This window comes from Eublepharis macularius, chromosome 5, assembly GCF_028583425.1.
Source record: "Eublepharis macularius isolate TG4126 chromosome 5, MPM_Emac_v1.0, whole genome shotgun sequence".
In the NCBI taxonomy this organism is placed as follows: Eukaryota; Metazoa; Chordata; class Lepidosauria; order Squamata; family Eublepharidae; genus Eublepharis; species Eublepharis macularius.
In genome coordinates, this window is record NC_072794.1 from 114,377,102 (window position 1) to 114,395,327 (window position 18,226).

Consider the following 18,226-nt stretch of genomic DNA (forward strand, 5'->3'; position numbering starts at 1 on the left):
CTTGGCAGCATGGATGCAGGCCTTGCCCTGCAATCCATATCCATCCTTAGACTAGATAGGTAGTTAGGATCTGTCTCTCCTCCTTTCCTATCACAGTATGGAGTTCCTTCAATAAAAGGACTCTTGTTTCTTTTCTAAATATAAACCAAGTGTATGCTTTTATTATTTTCTCTCCTGTGCACACACCAACCCAGCATAACCAGTTCACGACCCCCTATAATCACACTTCCTAACATGCCTAACGATGGAAGAGCCCCGTGGCACAGAGTGGTAAGCTGCAGTACTACTCACTAGAAATGGGCGCGAACAGCAATACGAACAAAAAAAAAAGCCATGAACAGCCGAATCAGCTGTTCGCAAACAAGCTGTTCATGAGGCCCCATTCTAAACAAACAGATGGTCGTTGCAAGCCTCTTTCATTGCTGTTCGTCAAGCCAGACAGTCTGGCACCTGCAATCAATTCCCTGGCAACATAGGCAGGGATTGTCTGAACTCTGTTTGAACTCCTGCTGTTGCCCTGGAAATCCCAACCTAAGTCCAATTTAGCTTGATAGACAAGTCTTCCTTTCAAGTGTGGAGCTCCAAATTTGTTACAAGGGAGCAAAGAGCAGGGGGGAGGGAGGATCCCAGCTCTGGCTTAGTTTGCAGACAGTGGAGAGGGATAGAGTTGCTGTTGGCATTTTGATAGAGAGAGTGCATTGAAGCTTGAATTTTCTTTGTGTGTGGTGAGATAGGAATCTACTCCTTCAAGTTCCAGGGCTGCTGCCAGGCTCTGGGCCAAGCTATTATTTATTATTGGTACCTTTCCTGCTGCCTGATCAGGTAAGGTTTCTGGGAGTGGTGCGGAAGGGATCTACCCCTTCAAGTTCCAGGGCTACCCCTTCAAGTTCCAGGGCTGCTGCCAGGCTCTGGGCCAAGCTATTATTTATTATTGGTACCTTTCCTGGTGCCTGCTCAGGTCAGGTTTCTGGGAGTGGTGCAGTAGGGATCTTAACTTGGATGATGGCTGGAGGAGAGCCTGCTGGCCCCCACAAACAGCCAACCACGAACATGCTCGTGAACAGGGCCGTGTTTGTGGTTGTTCTTGAGTCCCTGTTCATGGATGGCAACGAACAACGAACATCATGTTCGTTTTTTTCCTGTTCGTGCCCATCTCTACTCACGACCTGAATTCGATCCTGGCAGAAGCCAGATTCAAGTAGCCAGCTCAAGGTTGACTCAGCCTTTTATCCTTCCGAGGTCGGTAAAATGAGTAGCCAGGTTCCTGGGAGTAAAGTGTAGATGACTGGAGAAGGCAATGGCAAACCACCCCGTAAAAAGTCTGCCAAGAAAACGTCGTGATGCAACGTCCCCCTGTGGGCCAGTAATGACTCGGTGCTTGCACAGGGAACTACCTTTACTTTTACCTATGCTTAACGATAGACTCTGCTGACGGCCCAAACATGGAATCCTTTAATTAGGTTTCTGGGGCCTACATAATGATTTATTTATCAAAAATATAGAAGGAGGGTGTCTCTTAGGTACCCTGGTCCTAAACCATTTAGGGCCTTAACCACTACTTCAAATTGTGTGATAACAGATAGACAGCTAGTGCAGATCTTTTGGCACAGGGGAGATACAACCCTTGTATGCTATCACCAACAAGAACCTGGCCACTGCATTTTGAACAAACTGGTGTTTTCTACAGTCTTCAAAGGTCCATGTATTACAGTAACCTCAGCTGCCAAGTTTCTCTCTTATCCATTATTCTTTACAGTTTTCCCAAAATTCTTGACAGAAATAACAACACTGATATGGAAAGGCAATGTGGAATAGATTTTCTAAAGCTCTAGACAAATAAGTACATGGAGTGTGATAATCCTATTCAATAAGTAAGAGGAGAGGCTTGTTTCTTACCTAGTACATAAATCTTTGTGCCCCGCAAGAAGGAGGTGGCAGCATACCTGGGTGTGGGCATGTTTGCTAGCGACACCCAAATGTCCTTCAGCATGTCATAATGCTGCATGTAATTGTGAGGGCGCAGATCCACTCCCATTCCACCTGCTGCATAGATCCTGTAATCTGAACAAAACCACAAAAGGCAGAAGAGTCAAAAGAAAAAATATGGCTTCTGGCTTATATCGGCAGTCCTTGAAGAAGTTGTTTCACCTCTCCACAGCTAAAAATAGATGATAGCAGAAATAAGTAACCCTGCCAAATTCCCAACCCCCAAGTTAACCCTTATAAACTCAGGATCCACACTTTATATCCCAAAAATGAAACCCATCATTTTGTCCATATTACCAGATCCTCTTAGTGGCCTTTGCTTTCTATGTATGAGCTGTCCCATCCTGGCACACTCAGAGCCTGTGTAGTAGAATGGTTAGGATGTTGGGCTAATATTGGAGATACCAAGGTTCAAATAGCTGTTTAGCCATGAAGCCTGCTGAGTGACCTTGGGTCAGGAATACTCTGCCATACCTCACAGGGTTGCTGTGAGGATATCATAGAGATAAGGACTTCCTAAATTCCATGGAGGAAAAGCATGATAAAAATGTGACAGACCCTGTTTGGTCTCTGCCAGGTCTGATGTGCTGTGGGAGATATAAGCAGCTGTAATCACCTTGTTGGGGATCCCTGCTATACAGTATCCTTACAGGACTGTAAAGCAGGGGGCCGCAACCTTTTTGACCTGGCGGGCAAATTTGGAATTCTGGTCCAGTGTGGTGGCTGGCTACCGCAACAATATGGCTGCCACAAAATAGCTCCTGCAAGAGAGGGAGGTAGCCACAAAATAGCTGCTACAGCTTACCTTCAGTCACACAGTGAAGATCCTTCTACTGTGGAAGCAGTTTCTGCCAAAGCAATGTTTTAAAAAATCTGCACAGTCAATCAATACTCCAATGGCTAATCAGAAGCCATGCTTTCAAAAACACCCCCTCCCCACAGGCTCACCCTAGGGTTGCCAGGTCCCCTTAACGTCCTGGCCAGAGATAGCACACCCAGCACACACCTTTATTGTCGTTTGTGATGATGTCATTTCCAGGACGTGATGACATCACACAGCCCAGGAGTGCGCACATGCTTTGTGTATACCCGAGCACCCGTTTGGGGCCCAAATCAGTTCAGTGAAGGAGTGTTTCCAGGGCAGTGTGTTGCGCTGCCTGGAAGTGCACCCTGGGAGGTGCATTCCACTGTCTCCCCCTCCCCCCACTGGCCAGGTAATCAGTGGCAGGGGGCAAAGGGTGAGAGTGGGGGATCCCCCTTCCCTAGCAGGGGATTGGTATTCCTAGTCCACCCACTTTCTAAGAATACTTGGCAGTGCTGGTGGGCACAATTGTGCCCCACAGGCACCACTGCTGTAGAGGGTGCATATGTATAGCCCAGAAGTGGCCAGAGATTGTACAATAGTTTTCTGTCCTGGCCCTTTGCAGAGCCGAATGCACCACAGTTTTGATGAAAAGACTGGATAGTCCAGTCCAACATATTGTTTGTAAAGCTCCATCCTGATCAGAGACACGCTGCTCAGTCTTGGCTTGGGTTTTCCTTGACTCACCGTGCAGTCCTAAATAGAGTTACACCATTCTGAGTCCATTCGAGTCAATGGGCTTAGAACAGTGCCTCCGTTTAGGACTGCACTGTTACTCTTGCTAAGCCTCTCTTTTTGAACTGGCGATTCCATTTTTGAACTTTTTACCCAGAAATCAGAAACCAAAATGGCTCTTAGACAATCTTCACACACAAAATTAATGAATGCTTTTTTCTTATGCCAGTGTGATTGTTGTTCATATAGACGAGAGTGTACATTTTATATTTCTATTACAGTCCAATTTTAAAAGAAACCAATCTTTGCCACGTCCAGTGTGCATCTCATGATAGCTTCATATTACACAGAAATACTTATTCATTTGTATGGCTACAAAGGATCCTATAGGTAATTTACTTCCATTCCTATTGTAAGGCCAGAACTTCTCCATAGCAGTCCCTCCCACTATGTATTGGCCTACATCATCCATATAAATTTTCACAAGTAAAGGACAGCAGTGAACAGTGCGCACCTGGTGACCCTGGCTCAGTTCCAACTGATGCCTCTCTCCTATTTCAGCCAAGACCCATAGGTCCCATTTAGGCAGTCAAAGGCTTCCTTGAGTAAAGTGGAAACTCTGGTTTTCTTTTTTCTAACAACAGTTGATCTTATTGCATCGCAAACAAACTTCTCAGGTTCTCAACCGTAGCTTGGTGACTGAGGCATGGAGCCACTGTTAGATGGCAAATAAAGGAAGTTGGAGGCTCTGCTAAGCAACCACAGCTTGACACACAGCTTTCAGAACAATGGCCGTATGTTCCTCATGTGCTGCTCCGGAAAAAATAACTTTTGAGTTTATCCCATGCACCAGAAGTTACTTTTTGTTGGGATTATTTATCCTTCAAGAACTATACAAGCAATTCTGCAGAAAACAGGCCATGCTGTATTTGGCAGGAATACATAACATGCCTGACAGTTGTTTTTAACAAGCAACGAGCAGGTCATAAGAACAGATGGTGCACTCCAATTACAACACAAATATCACAGCTCGTTCTAGGCCAGATTGTTGAAAAGCTCCTGATCTTACAATGAGCAAGTCAAAGTTGGTCATTCCAATAATTCAGGCCTAAGAGAGGTCAGAGCCAGGACGTATTCACAGTATAGCAGAAATTACTTTATAGCTCCCCATTGACCATATCTGTCTCTGAGGAAAAAGAAAAATCACTCTGCCTTGCCAATCAAATTAATTAAAAGAAACGGGGGAGTGGGGAGATCTTCTCTAATCTCCACTGTTATTTTACCACAATTTCCAGTAGCCGGAGGATCTTTCTTACCTTTTACAGACACGGAGATTCCCATAGAGGATTCCCTCAAGGAGTTCCTCTTCTTCCACTTGCCCTCATCTATGTTGTACATCTCCACAATCTTCAAGGGCATCTGGTTAGCTCCAACTCCTCCAATCACCATTATCCTCTTGCCCAAGGTAGCTACAGCAACTCCAGCCCTGGCAGTGGGCATTGGGGGAAGAGAATTCCACTGGTTAGCTTCAGGAGAGTAGACCTCGAAACAGTCCATGGGTGTTCCATTGTCATCACAACCCCCAATAGCAAAGACTTGCCCACCAGCCTCCACCAGGGAGCAATAAACCCTTGGGCTGGGCAAAGGAGCTAGAGTTTTCCATTGGAAGTCTTTGATGCTTGGCACTTCCATCTCAGGGGCAAGTTGTCACCTGTCAGATAGTCCACTTATTCTGCAAAAAGACAAAGAGAACAAGGCCATTTGCACAGGAAAAAGCTAATCAGAAACAGATTTTTGGATCTGCTGGAGAATTCCTATGGTTGATTTTTGGCTGCAGAGTATGACTTTCTCCCCTCCTCTTCCCACTGCAGCCCAAAATGCCCCTCAGTTCTGTTTATGCCCCCAGGAGCAGCATTGTGGACTGCAACAGCAAAGTTGAACTCTGTGGGTAGAAATCCTCCTGTCTTTGATAATGTTCTAGGGGACCCAAATCAGAGTATCCAAATCGCTCAATGTGTCTCTGTTCCCCCAGCTCAACAATTACTAATGACACCACAGATGCAGACAGCTTCCATACCTTCCACTGAGCTTGTGTTAATCCTCCATTTCTACATCTTCTGGAGCATGTCCCTAAAATAAATAAATAAATTTAATAATAACAACAGTACAAACAGGCTTGATTTACTTACTTGTTTCCTCACCCTCTCTGTTCCCTAAAACTGACAGACATATCAGATTTTCTCCTACTCTAAAGATTCTTTCTGCAATCCTCCCCAAAGTCTCTCTTGATAAGCCCTTCATTGTCTTCCTGAAGCAGCTACAGAAACATCCATCCCAGCACCCATCCCCTCATGCAGCAGCAGTGCTGAGCTGTGAGGTAGTGCGAGAGAACAGCCCATTAGTTAGAACACAGGCAGAGTCACAAGCTCCTATCACAAGCCAAGGGATTATTTTTGCTCTCTTGCTTTGAACAGCTGACAAGTATGTATATGAGAGGAATAAATTTAGGAAGATGGAGAGATGTGCATAGCGAGAGGCAGCTGCTCCCTCTGTCCCTAAGCTTCAGGCGAATGCAGGTAGAAGCCTTGGGCCTCATTAGGAAGCTAGTGTTGCAAATTGTGCCTTAAAGGGCATGCTTTTGTTTGTCTCTTCTGTTTCCTGAACCTACCACTCTAGCCACTAATTTAATTTAACTGATACACCTCAGGCATGCTACAAAAAAACTCCTTACTCATGTAATGCTGCAGTGAGAGTGCCTGCAAAATATAACTTTCTGAAGCTTGCTTCTAAATATGTGATCATCTGCAAGCAGTCCAGGAGGGGAGAGGAACAGTCCACTCCCTATCTCTTAAGTCCTGGGGACACTGCTGGTGAGAACCACTGCCAGCTTCTCCTTCTGAGCTGAAAGCAGGAGGAGTGGGAATGGGAGGAGTCCTAAGATTTGTTTATAGTACGAAGAGTTGAAGTGGATCTTCAGGTCTTCCCAAGATCTCAAACATTTTCTCAACACATCTGACCCAAGTCTTCTTCAGAGGGATACTACAGGGTGTTGTGTTCTTATGCTAAATCAATTTATTTGTTTATATTGGGCAGGAAATGAGAGAGGATTTTTAAAATACAAATTGATTTCATTCACAGCTTCCCTCCCCAGGGTTACCACCAGGCTGCAGGGGAGGCTTGTGAATTTCCCTAAGTAAACAATTGATCTCTAAACTACAGGTATCAGTTCCCCTGAAGAAAATAGCTACTTTAGAGAGTGGACTCTGTGGCATTATACTCTGCTGAATTTCCCCACCCCAGAGTTGGCAAACTTCCCCCTCCATGTCCTCTGATTTTGGATGAAATTAGACCTAGTAGGTTCCTGCTTTCTTTACATGTGAACAGATGACTTGTCCATTCCGCCCTCCCCCCCGCCCCCGTTGTGGCTTAGAGTAGTTATGAGAGAAGGTTATTTTACATTGTGGAAAAGGCATGGATGTTCATGCAAAGAGAAACCAGATATCAGGAAGGTGTCTTAAAGCTGTTGAAACGGTGTGATAATTGGCAGAATGTGGCACAGAAATAGGGATATGATTGGCATAAGAAGATGAATTAGGACAATTTTGAATAACAGAAACATTGGCAAACTTTTCTAGTTGAAAGATGTCCCTGTCAGGCACATATATGCTGTGTTGCTCTCTCCTCTGACTGCCCAGAAAAATGAAACCAGACAGTGAGGTGCCAGAATAATGGTCAGATCTGAAAATTCCTGATTGTTATTGAATGCTGGAAGTTACTGAAAGCAGATTAATTAACTAATTTTTAAAAAAGATGTGATTTGGGTTGCATTTTGATTCTGTTATTATCTGAACATACATACGCATCCCTAGTTCAGGATGATGGCATTCAACAGGAGGTACAGTAAGCCCTTCTCTTTGGCTATTGGAAAGGATCAGGAGGGAGTTTAAGACTCCTGTCCCATTAATGACCTTACAAGGGGAATAGATGGCAATTATCTTACTCTTTAAATTTTGAAGAAAGAAGATATATCTGACATAAGATCCTCTTCCCAAGACCTGCTCTTTGTACCTTAGCCTGCAAAGCTGGGGCAGAGAGAGAGAGAGAGAGAGAGAGAGAGAGAGAGAGATCCAGAAGAGTTAGACGAGTTAGTCTGTAGTAGCAAAATAGTAAAGAGTCCAGTAACACCTTTAAGACTAACCAACTTTACTGCAGCATAAGCTTTCGAGAACCATAGTTCTCTTTGTCAGATGCATCTGACGAAGAGAACTGTGGTTCTCGAAAGCTGACAAAGAGAACTGTGGTTCTCAAAAGCTTATGCTACAGTAAAGTTGGTTAGTCTTAAAGGTGCTACTGGACTCTTTACTAGAGAGAGAGAGAGAGAGACTTCCAGAGTCAGAACAATTAAAGAGGTGTCACTTCACCTGTGGAATGTTCTCCTACGGGAGGCTTGCCCTGCACCTACCTTACTGCCCTTTAGGTGGCAGACCAGAACATTTTGAACCCAGGCTTTAAACTGAGGTGTCAAGTTTTTTACAAGGTGCTTTTATGGTCTGCTTTTAGCCTGAGAACTATTTTATGAATATTTTTTTAAGCTGCTGAACATTGTTTTGTGTCCCTGACTTCTTTTCATGCCTTGTTTTAATTTTGGTAATTCTTAGGTTGTTATGATTTTACCGGGACTTTTAAAGCTTTGTGATGAGTCACCATGAGCATGTCTCTGGAGAAAAAGCATATAAACTTTTTAAAATAAATAAATTATCCCTCATTAGGAATTTCTATATTTAATTCTGAACATGGCTCCAGAATGCAGACCAAAAAAACCACCCAGGGAGGCCATGTATTGGGGGTGGGTGGGATTTTACTACAAACCCGGGAAAACCTCCTGGTTTACAGAAAAATGCCAAAACATACACACACACAAGGCTAAAGAGCCCCCCCCCAAAAAAACAGAGAAGCAATATCTGTGCAAGTGCAGAAATCACTATTTAAAAAAAACTGAACAAGATCTTATGAGATCTCAGCAAAAACCTATGGAGTGGTAGTGCGGGTGGGGAGGCTTGGAGTAGAACACATAACCTGTGTGCTGCCAGCCTCAATTGTCCAGGTGATCAAGGGGTTTCTAGGTATGATGTGCTTCCCCTCCTCTTCTTCCCATGAGCAGGCTTGGGGCATTATAGCTTGCAGCAGAAAGTGTGCAGGATGCTCTTTCTGCTCCAAAACTCTGGGTCAAACCACATGAGACAAAATACACTCGTATTACACTCGAATACACTCAAATTACAAAATACACTTGAATTACCTGTGTAATTCGAGTATATTTTGTCTCATGTAGTGAGACCCTCTGTCCTCCAGGCAGCTAGATGATTGGGGATCTAGGGTCTCTGGGCTTGGAGCCCAGCTTGGGGTGGGGGTGGGGGGCTTGGATCATAAGGATTGCATCCTTTGTGGGTTTTGCTGCAAGCCACCCATGCCAGTCAGGTGACGCTTGGAGCTCTCACATACCTAAGGATCTCTGGAAAGAGGAGACCATACAACCCATTGCCACCTGTTCTTGGAGCTCTGAGAGCACACCCACTGGGACTGTCCCAACAAGCATTATGCCAGAGGTACAAGGATTCCTGAAAAGGGTTGGACAGGGCCCCCTCCCCTTTCCAGCCTTTCCATAGATTGTGCAACAGTACCGGAAGGGATTGCTCTAGAGTAGTCCTGCTCAGAGCTCCTTGCCTGGAAAGCGGAGAACAGATTGATTTTTGCTTGCTGTAGGATGACTGTAAAGCTGGGACTGTTCTTACCTTTGCAGCAAATCATAGGCAAACTGAAAACAACCCGCAATATTTTGTTACAGGTCCCTACTTGTATGAACGACTTGTGAGGTTAGGAAAAGGCCATTATTATTATTATTATTATTATTCAAAAAAACACCGATGTCCAGGAGAATTTGGCTCCAGTTTCTGTAGTATAATTTTTTTTGTTTTATATTTGTTGTGGTCTTAATGCTGTTGGAATCTGATTGCTATTTCATTCATTCATTTGTTCATTCATTCTTTGAATTTATATCCTTGCCTCTTCCTCATGAGATAACTCAAGGTAGCTCACAGGATCAAACACATTATAAAATTTTATATATAGTTCTATATATAGTCCAGTGTTTCTAAACTGAAAAATAGATAGAATATGGAAGAAACACATACACACACTACACACAAATGGCAATCTTAAATCCAAACTGCATATAGTGATTGTTTTTTCAGCTAGGAATGAGTTTCTTGCTACTGCACCAATGCTGATGCTACCTTGGCTGTTATTATCTAGGAACAAGTAAATACAACAACAGCTTCTAGCTGTGCAGTGTCCCCAGATCCCTGGGCACATTTTCATCTCACAGCAAGTGACAAGTTACTGGAAAACACTGTAATGGCAGCAGGGACAACAGCAGTACAATCTAAAAAGTGGAAACAGTTGGAAATCTGATTTTCATAACAGCATGTTCACAAGTTACACTTGGTAAATTCAGTGGCTATTTATCAGGGGTTAGTTAGTGTAACTCATAACTGAATAGAAATATGGGGAAATTGTTAAAAGTCTTCTCAGTATGTGGAACATTACAGATACCTGTTTTATCAAATGGTTACATACATATACAAGTAAGAAGAAAATCTAGACCTTCCCATTATGTGGTACAGAATGTCATGGTATGGAAACCATGGTTTTTGTTTCTTCTTGGTGGAACATGGGAAATAGTTTGAAAAGGGGGTGTAGGGAGGATTGCAAGGTCAGGCTTTGGCCTTGAAACTAAGGTTTAGAATTTACTCTCAGGGCAGCAAACTGAAATCTAACAGCCCTCAATTAGCTTGTACTCTTGGTGGCTTCTTTTAAGACTTTTGTGCATGCCTGTGTGTTCTAACTATTGCTCCACTGTAAATTGGAAATGTAAAGCATCTGGCATTAATTTATTGCATAGTTAATTTCATTGGTGTTTTTCTTTTTGAGTGTGTGGTAAATTGTGCATTTCTTCAGTCTCTTGATTCTAACTACACACATCATGATACAATTGCTAGTCGTGTGTGGGAGTACTGCTATTAGTATAGTTATTCAATGTGATATTCATACCCCATAAGTCTTTTGGGATGATGGGGGACTTGGCAACCCTAATACTGCTGTTTTTATTTGCCAGAATCAATATGTATGTGGCAACTTGAATGACTGGCAGATACTCATATAACACCTTCACAATTTGAATGTTATTTTCATCCTATGAGCTGGGACCCTCAGAGCCTCATTTGGTAAAATGTGAGCCACTACGGAACTACCTTTTGGAAGACTAGAAAGCAAAGGTGCCATGCCTCCAGCCTTTCTTTGCATGTACTCTCAGAGGAGCAGCACAATGGTGAGGCAAAACCAAAGGTAGAGAGGGTTCTTTCATGGTTTGCTCCTCACTATGGAACTTTTCCTGGAGCTTGGCTTGTGTTTCTTGTTCCTGACTCTGCTGGTCTGCTGCCCACACAGTTCTGATTTTGATACTGGTGGGGTTATAACTCTTATCCCTTACTCTTCTAGTCATGTGCCGCCCACTCTCTGGGACCTAGGCCTGGAAAAGTTGAAGATAGAGTTGCCAGTTGCCTACCATGGGTGACAGTGAACTGCAACTCCACCAACCCTGCCCTCTTGCCTGCCCTAAATTCAGTGAAGAACAGGAGAAAATGGGGTGTGTGTGTGTGGGGGGGGCATTGCTGACACTCTGATGTCACTTTTGGCAGGGTGAAGACCTGGAAGTGACATCACAGAACCTCTCCCCTGCAACTCTCTAGGAATTGACCCAATCTCTATGATATTTACCATAGAGATAGGGGGATTCCTTAAGCATCACTTGGGGGACAGTTAGATGACTTTCTGGTCTTCATCCAGATGTGACATCAAAGCATCAGTGACCCTCCTCCATCCCAAGCTCTGTCCCCAAACAGCATCCACGGATCACAGGTGCGAGCCTGGCAACCATACTTGAAAACCAGGGATACCAGACCAGACTATATTCCTTTGTGGAAAAGCATCATTTCTGTGGGATTTAAGAGCCCCTTAATTGTTAATTAATAAAGTGTATTTAAGGCTAAAGTTATGGCCTAGTTTAGATAACATTGGCACTATCCCCAAAAGAGTAGATGTACTACAACATGTTTCCTCCCAGTAATTGCTTGCTCTTCTGTAATGCAGCTGCTCATCTTGAATCTGAGTTAAGTGAATTTTCTTTGGCTTTGAAGACACTCAGCTGCATAATTCTCTGATGATAGAAATACTTATTTTGAGGGGGAAATGGGGCTCCTAACAAAGAGTAATGCATCTCCTTGTAATAATCATATGAGCATGAGGGGAGTTTGCAGGGGAAGAACTTGTAGGTGAGAGGGGAATGCTTTTGCTTAACCCTTCCCCTCCTGATTCCTCCCTGCAAACGTCTCCTTCATCATATTTTAAACTGCTTTGCCCACAGCTACTGCCCAAGACCAAATCGATCACAGCTACAGGCATCTGCAGGACAAAATATGCAATCATTGGAATGGTAAAGATCCCTTTCCTGCCTGGTAATACTAGTAAGTGTCCACGGTTATACTCTGTATCCCTGTGACTTCTTGTTCCATGATTCTCTCATTGCTTTTTCTTTGGCAATACTCCCCTGCATAAATGTATTTAATTTGTACCCCTGCCTTTCTCCACAATGGGAACCCAAAGTTGCTTACGCCATTCTTCTCTTCTCCATTTTATCCTGTTTAGGAAATCTGCATTTGCTGGCATAAAATGTTGTTCCACCCTAAGGATGCAGCTGGAAGTGTGCTAACTACTAGGCATAAGGGGTTGTCGTGCCTAGCTGTCTGCCAAGGACCACAGCCTAGCCGAAGGCCCACCCCCAACTACAGATGCTGTTTTGATCTTCCATTTGGAAGTGGTGGAGAAAGCAGAGTACATTCACCGACCCTTTCTAGGCATTCCTCCTGACGAGTTCAGAGGTCCCTGTGATGTTGCAGGGCTCATAGGACAATCTCCTGTTTCCTGGAAGGGGAATTACTAGAGGAAGAAGAGCAGCATTCCCACCCACCCCGCATCCCTTTTAATTCCCCTGGTATAGATAGGTCTATAAGGAATATTAGGTAGTCATTCTGCTCCTTCCAGCATAGCCACAATTGTGTGGAGGAATGACCACAACTGGGGGGAGGGAGAAGGGAGCTAGCATAGAAGAAACAAAGATATCCAAGGGCCCATTCAAATCAGTAATCAGCCTTGATTAGACAGTAAATGCCATTGAACTAAGTGTGGCTTACTTCTGAGTAAATCCATTAACATTTCATATGCATTGTAAGAATTACACACTATACCAAACAAAAGTAGAATAGTATCCTACTTTAAAAAACTATCTTAGATGTGAAGATTTTGGTTCTTATCCTGATAGGTACATCTTCATGGATTGTTTTCGTATTTTAAAAGTATCAGATATATTCATTCAAAAATGTTTACATTCTGCCTTTCTGTTTAAATAAACTTTCAAGGCAGCTCACAAAGATTAAAAACAGTTAAGCATAAAATTCCAAACCCTAACTCAAACCTGCATAAAATCCTTTCAACCAGACAAGAAGCAGCAAACTCACATTGTCTAGCAAAGGCGTGGGCAAATAAAACTGTTTTAAGTTGGCAGTAGCACCAAAAACAGAGTATCAGTTCCATACAATTAACTCTTGGGAAGCTATTCTACAAATGGGGGGAAACCCTGAAAAAGCCCCCTCCTCTGATCCCTTGAAACAGGCGTTGGACCTCAGATGATTTCTGTGAAGGGCAGGTTCATATGGGAGTAGGTAGTCCTTTACACACCCTGGTCTGTAGCTGCTAGGAGCTGTCAAAACCAACACTTCTGAATACTCCCAATGTTGATGGTATATGCAATGCATTAGCTTGTATCTAAACCAGCACTGACCTGAAGAAAACCCACCGCGCAGACCATGCCACAGCTGAAACAGCTTCACATCCCACTGAAAACTGGGACTCTGGCACTGGCATTGTTTCTCTTTAGCATCAGATGCAGTCTGATTTCAAATGTATGTGTCTGGCATTTGCTGACCTCACATCTAATTTGAACAGTTTCCTTGCCATGGCAACCACTACTACAGAAAGAAAAATGGACCAGATTTTTTTCATCTGGAATACTGTGTGGGTAAAACAAATGCTTCAAGCGTAGGAAGAAATAAATTAAAATAGACTGTTCAGAAGCTTGAGGAATTTCCTCATTACAGCTTGAGATGTATGAAAAAAACCCTAACATATTTGCACAGGAAAGTTAGTCTCTTTCTTGTCTCTCTTTATCATTGAGGGGCTCACTGCCTGCTGTTTCTTAATAGCCTCCACCTCCAAAGCATAGACCTTGAGCACTTCTCCAATTTCAATATGAGTAGTGTAAACATTTTATTATAACTGCAACCTGCTTGTACAAGGATGATAGTCTTGAAATGTCCTAACCCAAACTGTACTCTCATATCTTACTTATGGACTGTGATCCAATGCAGATTTAATAACTGTGCTTATATACTGTTCTTCTAGACAGATTAGTGCCTCACCCAGAGCGGTGAACAAGTTAGTGTTATTATCCCCACAATACAGCTGGGGAGCTGGGCTGAGAGGAGTGGCTTACCCAAGGCCACCTACTGAGTTCATGGCAGTAGTGGGATTTGAACCACTAGGATGCTGATTTGCAGCCAAACTACGTAACCACTGTGCTACAACAGTGGCTCTTAATTCCATCTAAATTAGTTTAGGATGGGGGGGGTCATGTTTTCTATAGCCTATCTATAGCCTATCAAAACATAGGATCCTGCTAGGATTTTCTATTTTGGTTCCATGGAAGTAGAGTATCTCTTACAGATCCATGCTAGTAGCATGGTTCATAGACTTCCCCACACTGTATAGGGGGAAAAAATCATCTACCTTTAATAGGGACAATGTGTGAAAATGGGCAGCTGAAGCTTTTTATGGCATGGAGATAAATAACACAACTTGGTAAAGAACATCCTCTTAAGCCTCCATTAATGAAGCAGAACATTTCTTTTCCTTCATGCTGTTGGCAACCCTATGCATAGCTGATGTTCACCAGGCTGCATTCCATCCTATTTTCTCCAGAACTCTTTGCTGAGATCTTGGCTGTACTTTGCCTTGTGCTTTTAAACAAGTTTTTCCTGGGTAGGATGCGACAAGATTCTTGCTCATTTCCTCATGACTTCAGCCAAGCAGGCCAATTATCTATCAGTAATATTTTTATCATCCCATCATTTCTCCAAGGAGGTCAAGGCAGCGTACTTATTTCCCTTTTCAGCTATTTTAGACTCACAAAACCCTTATGAGGTCAATCAGGCTGAGAGAGAGTGACTGGCCCAGTAAACTTTATGGTTGAGCAAGGATTTGAACCTGCGACATTGCATTTCTAATTGACCACTTTAACCACTATGCTACCCTGGATTCTGTAACAGTTATAGTAATTACATGTCCAAAAAAATGTAAACAAAATTATGGGCATGTCTCCTTCCCAGTCTGAGAACAAAAATGTAGACAGGATTTGAGGAGAAGAGCATCTTTTAATGTATTGGGTAATACTTCAAAACAAAGAGTAGTGTTTCCTTGCCAACTCTGGCTTAAGAATTTATGGAGATTTTGGAGCAGTGCCTGGGAAGGTCAGGAGTTCAGCAGGGATGTGATAACATACAGCTCACCCTTCGAAGCTGCCATTTCATCCAGGGGAACTGATCTCTATTGTCTGGACATCAGTTATAATTCTGAGAGAATCCCAGGTGCCACTTGGAAGTTGGCAACCGTAGAGAGTAGAGGACCACCATTTGTCTAAGTCTACTCCATCCTTCTTCAACATCTGTAGTTATGATTCTATGTCCTCCATGCTCATTCTGCACCCATATTTTTTCTTTCAACAGTCATACAGTGCCATGCTTTTCTCAGCTTCATTAAACCAGACATTTTAAGGAATGAATTGCACAGGTTTGTGAAGATAAATGCGGCGCTTTAGGGGGAAAGAGCAGTTGATGTCCAGCTGTATCTCATTTGCTGCCTTCCTAACGTGGGACCAAAGAGGGATGAGATGATTAGCAAACTGAGTCCTGACAATGGCTGGCTGTAAAACCCAACTGCAGTAAAACAGAAGTAATTGGAAGAGGGACTGCTAAACACTCAAGGCAAGAATGAGGGAAGCAATAAATGGAGATAGTACTGAAGAGGGAATGACTGAAAAACTCTAGAAGTTCATGTTCACATAATCAGGATTAACAGTCCTGGGATCAACAACTACAGAGATTTTAATATCAGAATCTTTCAGAAAAGCTACAGTACGTTCACAGTAAAGGAAGCCTATTATTTAACATTGAAAGGGTGAACTGGCAGAGAGCCAGTGTGGTATAGTGGTTACAGTATTAGACTAGGATCTGGGAGACCCAGGTTCACATGCTTACTCTGTTGTGGAATCTTGCTGGGTGACCTTGGGCCAATCACACAACCTAACATACCTTACAGGCTTGCAGTGAAAATAAAATGGAGGAGAGAAAAACAATGTAAGCCCCTTTGGGTCTCCACTGGGGAGAAAGGTGGGGTATAAATGAAATAAATAAATAAATCTAGAACAGGACTATTGTGAGTGAAGCAGCAGCAACAGGGAGAGGGGTACTTAAACCCTTTCCCCGCCTGCTATTTTTCTGCACAAAATCGTTTTCCCCTGCATCCCCCTCCAAGGGACTGAGATGGTTTACCCTCCAAAAGGTACACTAGAACCACATGGGCAGGTAGCAATAAGTCAATGCTGAGCAGAAAAAGACACAGCAGGAAAAGTTTTAAGCACCCCTGCTGAAAATATCCCTATTCAAAACTGTGATTCATGTTAAAAATGGCTGTCAAGGGGGCTTCTTATACATGTAACTGGTGCCATGATTATCCTAAAAAACCCACATAAAGGGAAATGTCTAGGGAAGAGGATTGCAGGCTATTGTGTTTTGCTGTTTTTGTTTCTATTAAATAAACTAGATTGCAGCAAGAGGAGGATTATTTAATTCTCTGCATTATGCATCTTTCTAGAAATTGTTCAAGGAAATCTTGCCAGACTACTCAATTAGAGTGCATTCAGCTACAGCCCTGGTGTTTTTGAATGTCCTGTTCATCACAGTCATCTTGTTTCATTGGATTATTGCTATCACTCTGTTATAAGAAAAGTTGATTGTCCCCAACCATTATCGCTCCAGTCAATTGCAGAGTATGTCCATGTACTTTCGTTGATTCTAAGGGGAGCTACCAGATTGTTTATGAGGGAAAAGCTGATTTGATTATATCACTCCAGCTTTGATTCAGCTGTGCTGACTTTCAGTGTATTTCTTGGGCCCACACATCTGTCATTCTTCTAACAGCAAAAGGTTGCCAGTCTCCAGATGGGGTCTGGGGATCACCCAGAATTACAACTGATCTCCAGACTGCAGAGGTCAGTTCCCCTGGACAAAATAGCAGTTACGGAGGGTGGAGTCTATGGCATTTTACCCCTCGCCAAAGCCCACCCTCCCCAGGATCAACCCCCAAATCTCCAGGAATTTCCCAACCCAGAGTTGGGAACCCTCAAAACAGAGTTGTCAGGTGAGCACTTTTATAAAAAGTAATAGAGCTATATTATGAACAGTTCAGGAAGGTGCTTTTATAAAAGGAACAGGACTGTAGACCATTTCACTGTGCATTATCCTGCTCTTACTGCACTGTTTTTTACATTTAATACCATTTTCTGCATTGTGTGACATATCGTCTCTAATACTCTTTGCTTTGTAATCCTAGTCTTGTTGCATTCGATGCCTCATCCTACTGATGTACATTGACTTACACTGAGTAATCCACCCTGAGTCTCAGTGAAAAAGGCAGACTAGAAGCAAATAAATAAAATTCAAAGTGCTGTTTTTGAACTTTAAAGACCCAAAATCTTTTTTGGTTCAAGGTCAACTAGGACCACCATTTCTCACATGGTCCTACCAATCCCACTGAAGTTAGCTGGAGAGCTCCTACTACCACCATCAGATATTTGGTAGGTGTCATCTACGACAGAGCTTTCTCAGTGGCATCACCAAGCCTTTCAAATTCTTTTCCTTGCATATATATTTGGGCCATTATCATGGTTTTTTACAAGGCAGACACTCCCTACCCGCCGCACATACTTTATCATAATTTTAAAACAGCACATCAAAACAAAACACAGAACAATTACCTCCTGACTGAGTAATAATTTACCAAAAAGATTATTCTGATAGCAATTGTAAAACTTTTTATCCAGAGGAACATGGAAAGAGATATAATCAAACTGATAACAAGAATATTGTAACATTGTCAACGAAAACAAAGAACAGAACAAATTATGTTTAGATAGTTTTGCAATACATGAATTTGGTTTATCTTTATAATATACAAATCAGAACAAATGCCTCTGGCTTACATCCTCTTTCAATATGCTTTTGGTTGAATTAATGGGGGTGATGGGAAGGGGGTTGCTGTGTGTTGACTGTTTTTGGATTATTTTCTACTAACTTATTTTTTATTCTGCTAGTTGCTCTAATAACATTTTAAACTGTAATTTTGTATTTTATTGTAAATCACTTTGAAAGTGTACTTGACAAATATGATATGTATGTTTTAATTATTTATATTTCA

General features: G+C 42.7%; 1 protein-coding gene across 4 annotated transcripts in view; it reads right to left on the reverse strand.

The window, feature by feature from the left end:
- KLHDC8A (kelch domain containing 8A) overlaps window positions 1–18,226 on the reverse strand; it is a 51,377-nt gene that overhangs the window by 8,328 nt on the left and 24,823 nt on the right. For all 4 annotated transcript variants that reach the window (XM_054979237.1, XM_054979238.1, XM_054979239.1 and 1 more), the window contains 3 exons: window positions 5,601–5,653; window positions 4,840–5,255; window positions 1,897–2,061 (listed from right to left, as the gene is read on the reverse strand). In XM_054979237.1, the coding sequence (XP_054835212.1) occupies window positions 1,897–2,061; window positions 4,840–5,215 (541 nt within the window). In that variant the 5' untranslated portion in view covers window positions 5,216–5,255; window positions 5,601–5,653. The remainder of the gene's footprint in view (window positions 1–1,896; window positions 2,062–4,839; window positions 5,256–5,600; window positions 5,654–18,226) is intronic.